The sequence below is a fragment of the Bison bison genome, unplaced genomic scaffold (assembly GCF_000754665.1).
Source record: "Bison bison bison isolate TAMUID 2011002044 unplaced genomic scaffold, Bison_UMD1.0 scf7180017864508, whole genome shotgun sequence".
NCBI classification, from domain to species: Eukaryota; Metazoa; Chordata; class Mammalia; order Artiodactyla; family Bovidae; genus Bison; species Bison bison.
This window is the reverse complement of record NW_011495064.1, coordinates 3,789,820-3,798,622: the sequence shown is the minus strand read 5'-3', so window position 1 is coordinate 3,798,622 and position 8,803 is coordinate 3,789,820. Positions and strand designations below refer to the sequence as shown.

Below are 8,803 nucleotides of genomic sequence, written 5' to 3'. Positions count from 1 at the left end.
GCCCCCGCCCCAAGCCCCTCCGCAGCCCCGTCCACCAAAGACCTGCCCCCTCCTGAAACAGCTGCACTCTGGCCAAGCTCCCCCAGGGCCCGCTTCTCGCACCCCGCGCTCTCACCTCCAGCTTCCAAGTCTGGCGCACGTAGTCGCGCACCATGGCGTCGCGAAGGTTGTCAAATACCCCGGGCTGCGGCTCGAGCCCCGACGGCCGGTTGCACGGCTTGCGCAGGTTGCAGGGCAGCCCGTCGGGGTCGCGTGAATAGAACTCGCAGAGCTCAGCCGGGCCGCAGTGCGCCTTTCCTCCCGCGATAGCGTAGGTGCCGTTGAGCTGGCGCTCGATGGGGAAGTGGTGGAAGCGCACTTCGTGCACGAGCGACAGCACGTAGCCGCCCAGCGAGCGCAGGCACTGCCGCAGCAGGAAGAGCCCGTCGGCCATGCCCGCCAGCTTCAGGTGCTCCTCGGCCTCGGCGCGCGAGATGCTGCCGTAGAAGAAGGGCAGGTGCGCCGCGGGGTCCGGCATCGCCGCCGCCCTGTGCAGGGTGCGTGGCCTTGCGCCTCTCCAGACCCTGTGGGTTCAAAACGGGATTGAGGGCACGTCAGGGCCTTGGTTTCCCTTCCTGAACCCATCCATTGGACCCAGAGATAGGAGGAGAGACCCCTTGTTAAAGGGCATCCGTGCAGCACAGCTGTGTGTGCCAGTCGTGCAGAAACTGATCTGTGCCGGAGTCAACTTGGAAAGGCGCCTTACCCTGCTAGACTCAGACTGGGGAGTCCTAAACCAGCCTTCGACTTTTCAGACCTAGTCCGGAGCACCCAGGCACCCCTCCCTGGCCTGCACACACACACGCACCGGGCACATCTATCTCCCAAACACGTGTTGGATTCTTACAGTGTTTCAGGCTGGAGATACGGGTGAATAAGACAGACATGGTCTCTGCCCTCCCCGAGATGACAGTGAGGGAGGGAGGATGCAATAAACAAAGAAGAGACAAAAATAATAATTACAGATTGAGGTCAGTGTTTTAAAGGAAATAGAGTGAGACCAAGAAAGAAGCCGCTGTAGTCGGGATGGTCACAATCTCTGAGGAGGTAGCATGTGAGCTAAGATCTGAAGGATAAAGAGGATCCCACTTCTCAAAAAGCATCAGGCAGAGGGAACAGCAAGTACAAAGGCCCTGCAGCTGGAACAACCTTTGCTCACCAAAGGAGCTTGACCATTTGCTGCTGGGAGCCAGGGTGAGGAGGCTCGGCGTACGCAAAGGCGGGATCAAGCCTCAGGAGTCCCCTTGGAAATTCTAGAGCGTCTACCCCCAAAACCAGAGTCTGCCTACTTTCTGCTTTGGACTCTCACCTACACCTCTGACTTTACGGGGGGCTGTCCCCCACTACCTCTCTCTGAAAAAAGCGTTAACTTACAGCTCCAGTTAATAATTCCTGGGTGTGACAGTGTTTCAACCTACAAACTCCTTTGGAAGTCCTCTAGCCGGCCTGAATAGGTTTTTTCGGCCACATGTGATTGTTCAGAGCCTCCCAACTGTGAGAGGCATAAGATGTTCTAAACTGTCTAAATACAGATTCCTTTGAGCAGTTAATAGATTGACTAGAAATTGTATTGGTGAAGGGTTTTTCATTTGTTGGGCCAATGTTTGCTGCTAAGTCTCCATATCCCTTACCTACTGTGTCCCTGGCAGTGTATTGATTACTGTAATTCATGTAAGTAGTAGCTTTATTGTTTGTAACCTTGGACCCTTGAGTTAATTCTTTTTCTTGTTGTAGCCCACCACACCTTTGCCCTATAGGAATGCAACTTTATCTAATGCTTTTGGAGGGTGGTAAAAATAAGTTTTTGAAGAAAGGGTCTTAAAATGTTAACAGGCCTCCGGGCCAGAAGATGATGCAAATCACCTAAACTTTTGCATATGATAAGTTTGCACGAAGAATGCCTGGCTTACTGCATGACTCTACCCCTTCCCCCATTATCCTCTATGCACAACTTAAGGTATAAAAACTACTTTGGAAAATAAAGTGCGGGCCTTGTTCACCGAAACTTGGTCTCCCCATGTCGTTCTTTCTCTCACCTTCTGGCTGAATTATTCAGCCTCTTTTCTCCACTGAATTTCCTCACTGAGCTATCCTTATTTAACCACTCTTTATGTCCTTAATTAACATTTAATTAAGCAATTGTTTCCTGATCCTCGCCGATGCCGTCCCAGCTTCGAATTCCCTGGATCCACCGGGGCTGGACCCCGGCAAGTGGTGCCCACAACAGGCTAATTCGAAGGTAGCTACCTCAGAAAAAGTGTTGAGAAAGTGTTGAATTTACGGGACTGATAGGCCCCCACCCAGGGTGCCGCGGACCCCACTGTAGGACAGACAGGGCGAGTAGTGGTGGGAAGTGTTAAAGGGGTTTGAGAGAAAACCCGGTTTTTACTGAAAGTGTCAAAGGGGTTTGAGAGAAAACCCGGTTTCTAGAGTTAAAAGGTTGAAATAAACGTGATCTTTGAAAACTAAACCTAAATCTTCTACTATACTTAATTTTCTGACATGGATAACACTGAATCAAATGAAAGACAGCTCTTTATAGGAGTAATTTTGCAGTTATTAAGTAAGAGGAATCAAAGTTTAAAAATCTACCATTCAATCATTTTTTTCATTTGTACAAGAATAGTGTCCTTGGTTTCTAGAAGGGGGTACTGTTAATTTAGATACTTGGGTGAAGGTAAAAAAACAACTAAACACTTATCCTATAAATATGATTAAAAATGTTCTGGACCCTCATCATGAGGCTGTTGGATAGCCTATGGGAGAGGCTATAGCGGTGGATGGTAGTGGGTCTCCACCTTCTGCGCAGATCATATTTTCTGCCATTGACGAAGGAAAGGGAGACTGTGCTTTACCTCCGGAGGAAGGAGAGGGCTTACAGGACGCTGCGGCCTGGCGCCCTGGTGAGCCCCCTCCCCCTCTACACAAACCTTTAAAAATTTAGCCAACAATTTCTGATTTAAGGCGACTACCCCACCTCCGCTTGCACCTCCCAGGGCCTAGGAATTCCCCAGTTTACATCCAAAGCCTCCCAGAGCATTGCCTAAGGCTGAAAAAGATTTAAAAAAAAATTTTTTTTTTCTTTTAAACAAAGGAGCTTTTAAAGAATACACAATATACAGAGCCTGCTCCTTGCAGAAAAACCCCTCAGGGGGGCCCACCCAAGCAAAAAAAAAAAAAGAAAAAAGGAAAGAAAAATAATCGTAATAGAAAAAGATTCTACAAATAAAAAGTGTTTCTCTTATGACCAAGCAGAACGGTAAGGGGATTTAGCAACAGTATTAACCCCTGCTGGTTGCTCTGATTCCAATGGGAGTGGCTGACCCCTACCTGAGGGCATTGTAGGACTTGTGCTAGGGCGTAGCTTGCTTTCTTTTCAAGGAATTTCGGTGGTGCATAGTGTAGTAGATTCTGATTATATTGAGAAATTAAAGTTTTTGACCTTGCTGCCTACTAAAACTGTGCAAATTAATAAAGGTCTAAGAGTAACACAGCTTTTGCTTTTACCTTATCAGACAGGAAAAAACTTGACTTCTCAAGCTAAGAGCTATAGAGCATTTAGATCTAGTGATCTAGCTTTTTGGGTACAGGAAATTACAGCTTCTAGGCCTTTAAAAATTTTTTTTTAATTCAAGAAAATAAAGTGTCAGGGCTATTAGACACAGGAACAGACGTCTTTTAACATTGCTGGGAAAGACTGGCCCAGCTCCTGGCCAACACATATTACTGAAAATGAGTTGGTGGGATAAGAGAAAGTGGTATGCGGGGTGGGAATGCTGTAGAGAAAAAGGTGAGGGAGAGTTTAAAACCTTGAAGAGTAGTGAGTTCCCCGTTGCTGGAAATATTCAAGCAAAGATTAGATGGTTGCTTGTCATCTAAAAAGCTATAGACCAGATTTAGGTTATAAAACAATAACTGGAGAAGCTTATAAAGATGTTCTGCAACACCTCTTTACTTGCTTCTCATATTTAGGTCTGCCAAAAGTTTTGAAAACTGATAATGCCCCTTTGAAGCTGCGGAGAGATTGTTTACTAACTTTAAATGATTTCCGAAAAGTATTAGGGGACATTAATTGGATATGCCCACATTTAAAACTGACTACTGCAGATTTAAAGCCTTTGTTTGATTGCTTAAAAAGCGATCCTAATTCCAGTTCTAAGAGAATGTTGACTAATGAGACAGAGTAGGCTCTTGTTAAAGTAGATGAGACTTTAAATGATCAGTTAATTAGGATTAATATTACCAAAAGATGAGATTAAATTATTCTTGCCACAAAACATACACCTACAGGGTGATTGTGTCAAAAAGGCCCATTGGTCCCATCTACCAGTGACCCCAAGAAAAATACTTTTATCTTATCCCAGCTTGGTGGCACAGTTAATTACAAAAGGAGGAAAAAAGAAGTGTGGAACTTTTTAGAAAAGAAGTAGCAAATATAATAATTCCATTCAATAAGGATCAACTACAAGTCTTTTACAAAATAGTGATGATTGGCAAGTTGCCCTGATACATTTCAGGGGTCAAATTTTGTTTCATTTGCCCTCAAGCCCCCACAGTAGTTAAAAGTTCAAAAATGTTAGATTGGCAGTTTGAGGATACCTGTGGAACTTTCCAACCCTATGTAGTTCCTACACTCCCCTTTACCCTATGGGGGAGGGACGTGCTGTCTCAAATAAGAGATACTCAGAGAAGGGTTTTCTCAATTTCTTAGTTGTCAACAGGCGGTACAATTAACAATACTTTATATATTGTTATAAATACATAGTATAAATATATTTGCCTAATTACAGTTTGCCTAATTAGGTATGGGTATAAATAAAATATAATAAAGGTATACCTAATTCTATTTATAGATCTATACTTAATTTGTATATAAATTAATATGTATACTATATATGCATATTATATATATACTGTATAATTAAATATGTATTGCAGTAATATAATGTGTGTGTGGCTGATATTAATTGGTATGGATTGATGTGCTGTGATGATACATGTTCTATATACTGTATAATTATATTATATATGTGTGACAAGTATTATTGCAGTACATTGGTTTGTTTTGGTTGGTATTAGCTGTGTACGTGTTGTATTGCTGTAATATATATTAATTAATATATTAATTATAAAGATTAGTTCAAGTATATTGATTTATATATATTATATGTCAATAAGTTTATACTTGTTGCCATATATAAATACATATATAAATACATTTTGCATTTAGGTATATATGTATACCAAAATGAGATAAGGAGGTTATACATTTATTGTTTAAATTTATACAGAGACCTAAACTAAACATTAGACCTAAATTAACATATCCCTAAATTTATGTTGTTAAAATGTAAATTTTAAAACTTTAAAAAATTAAATTGACAACTGCTTGACAATTCCTTTGCCATAAAACCCCCATAGGTGTAATTGGGGTGGCCAGACAAAAAATTGGTTTTATTGCAAAACGGCCCCCTAGAGTGGGTCCATCTTCCCGCTCAAATCAAAAAAAAGTAGCGGCTTCTTATCCAGGATTGATAGCTACTTTGATATTAAAGGAAAAAAGCGGAGCATTGAATTATTTGGTAAAGAGCCATCAGAAATTTTAATTCCATATAATAAAGAACAACTTGATGCTCTTCTAATGTTCGAGGATTGGCAGATTGCCATAGGAAATTATTGTGGTCAAATTTGGCATCATTTACCCTCGCATGTTTTGCTCAATTTTATGTCCAAACATCCAGTTATTTTTCCTGTCAGATGCAGTCTCCTATTCCAAATGCTCAGATAGCCTTTACTGATGGGTCAGCAAACGGTAAAGCCTCCATAGTTACTAAAAATCACCAAAAGGTTTTAGAAACACAGGAAACTTCAGCTCAAAGAGCTGAAATAACAGCAGTCATAGAGGATTTTGATATGTTTGCAGATGAGGAATTTAACCTTTATTCTGATTCTCAATATGTAGTCAAGCTGTTTCCACATATTGAATCTGCAGTTTTGCCTGAAAATAAAACTACCATATTTCATTTGTTAACTAAATTACAGCAACAAATTTGGAAAAGAAATAAAATATTTTTCATTGGACACATTTGGGCTCATTCTGGATTGCCCAGCCCTTTAAATGCCTTTAATGATTTGGCTGACTTATTAACCAGAAATACAGTGGCTACTGTGATTGAGGAGGCCAGAGCCTCTCGCTTACTTCATCATCAAAATGCTACTGCCTTAAGATATCAATTCCAAATTCCCAGACTGCTCAAGAGATTGTGCGTTCTTGCCTACACTGCCCCACTGTTTATAGTAGTCTACCAATGGGAGTTAATCCTCGGGGTCTCAAACCTAACGTACTCTGGCAAACGGATGTAACTCACGTCTCTTCATTTGGAAAACTGCCCTTTGTTCATGTAATTGTAGATACCTTTTCTCACGTTATTATTGCAACTGCTCGTACCGGAGAGGCAGTTAAAGATGTGATACAACATCTCTTTACTTGTTTTTCATAGTTGGGCCTGCCAAAAGCTCTGAAAACTGACAATGCTCCTGCTTACACTTCTAAGTCTTTTCAGGAATTTTGTATAAAGTTTCAGATTAAACATAATACTGTCATCCCTTATAATCCCCAGCGACAGGCCATTGTTGAAAGAGCGCATCAAACATTAAAAATCCAAATTCAAAAACTAAAAGAAGGGGAGTTTAAGTATAGCTCTCCCCATCAAATCTTGCAACATGCTCTTTTCGTAATAAATATTCTAAATACTGATCTGGCCAGAACTACTGCAATGCTATGTCATTGGTGCCTGGAGCAATTAAATGCAAAGCCATTAGTCAAATGGAAGGACCTCCTCTCAGGACAATGGAAGGGTCCTGACCCATTATTAACTAGCGGTCGAGGATGTGCTTGTATTTTTCCACAGGTCGCAGATTCTCCAATTTAGATCCGGGACAGGCTGATTCGCCATGTTGCAGTCCCCCAGACATCCAGTTCCCCCATTGCTTGGATCATAAAAGAGGAGGGGCACTCCTCTGCACAGAACAGCCGCGCGTCGGGAGCCGGGCCGGACCAGCCTGGCTGCCGGGGCCCAGCGCACAGCGCTCGCAGCCGATAGCCCCGCTAGCGTCTGTCTGCTTGGCCTTACTGTCTGTCTGTCCGGCTTGGCCGCTGCTGAGCCCGAGGCCGGTTCAGCGAGGGAGCAGGGGCGGCGCCCGCCGACAGGGGAGGCAAGATAAACATCGAGATCCCGGCGAGACTGACGGGGCTGCTGCAGTGCGAACTCCAGCCAAAAAATAATTCTACTTATTCTGTTTTGGCTTGTCTACCCTCTCCTTATGTTTTTCTCTTTACCAACGATTCTGGAAAACTTAATGTACATATGACTTTCACTGGTGGACCCAATGTAGTAACTTGTGAACAATGTATGCTCTCATCTTGTTTAAACCCTCGATATGTTTGCTTCTTTGTAGTGTTACAACGTCCACCTTATCTTATGATGTAACCACTTATTGATATGATAATTTTGGTCTTGCTGTATTACAACAACTACAGGATTTAATGCGATCGCGATGGTTTGTGGGCTTACTTATTTTAGGAATATCAGCTTTAATAGCAGCAATTAGTTCTGTTACTGTGGCAGCAATATCATTGACTCAACAAGTGCATACTGCCCAATATGTTGATACCATGTCTAAAAGTGTTTCTTTAACTCTAGCAACCCAGGAAGCTATAGATAGGAAATTAGAGCTGAGGGTAGATGCCTTAGAGGAGGCAATAATGCATATTGGGACTGAGTTACAGGCTTTAAAAGTGAAAATGGCTCTGTCTTGCCACGCTGATTACCGGTGGATATGCGTGACATCTTTAAAGGTAAACGAGACAGATTACGAATGGGAAAAAAATCAAAAATCATATCTCAGGTGTTTGGAACAGCTCTGACATTGGCCTGGACTTAGGGAAACTTCATAATCAAATACAGACCCTGGAACCCTCTCGACTGGATTTTACCGCCGCTGGAGCAGCTAATGACTTTTTTCACACTTTCTCTAACTTCATTTCAGGAAAAAACATTCTGTGTAATATCCTTGGTTATGTCGCTGCTGGCGCTTTAATTTTGCTTCTCATAATCATTCTTCCTTGTATTGTCAGGATTCTTCGGCAGAACATTCAGAAGCTCGCGACTGAGCTGCATCTGGCTGTTTTAAGAAAATAAAAAAGGCGGAGATGCCGGGAGCCAGTGTGAGGAGCTCCACCCGTGGCAAAGGTCATGAGGAAGGAGGCTCGGCATACGCAAAGGCGGGATCGAGCCTCGGGAGTCCCCCTGGAAATTCTTGAGCATCTACCCCCAAAACCAGAGTCTGCCTACTTTCTGCTTTGGACTCTCAACTACACCTCTGACTTTACAGGGGGCTGTCCCCCACTACCTCTCTCTGAAAAAAGCATTAACTTACAGCTCCAGTTAATAATTCCTGGGTGTGACAGTGTTTCAACCTACAAACTCCTTTGGAAGTCCTCTAGCCGGCCTGAATAGGTTTTTTCGGCCACATGTGATTGTTCAGAGCCTCCCAACTGTGAGAGGCATAAGATGTTCTAAACTGTCTAAATACAGACTCCTTTGAGCAGTTAAAAGATTGATTAGAAATTGTATTGGTGAAGGGTTTTTCACTTGTTGGGCCAATATTTGCTGCTAAGTTTCCATATCCCTTACCTACTGTGTCCCTGGGAGTGTACTGATTAATATAATTGGTGTATAGGAATGTAAGTAGTAGCTTTAAT

The 8,803-nt window shown here is 42.8% G+C and overlaps 1 protein-coding gene across 1 annotated transcript in view; it reads right to left on the bottom strand.

Moving 5' to 3' along the window:
• Positions 1-8,803, bottom strand: part of ZAP70 (zeta-chain (TCR) associated protein kinase 70kDa) — a 40,044-nt gene that overhangs the window by 19,235 nt on the left and 12,006 nt on the right. Inside the window, exon 2 of the mRNA XM_010829606.1 lies at positions 116-563. Within this exon, the coding sequence (XP_010827908.1) occupies positions 116-517 (402 nt within the window). The 5' untranslated portion in view covers positions 518-563. The remainder of the gene's footprint in view (positions 1-115; positions 564-8,803) is intronic.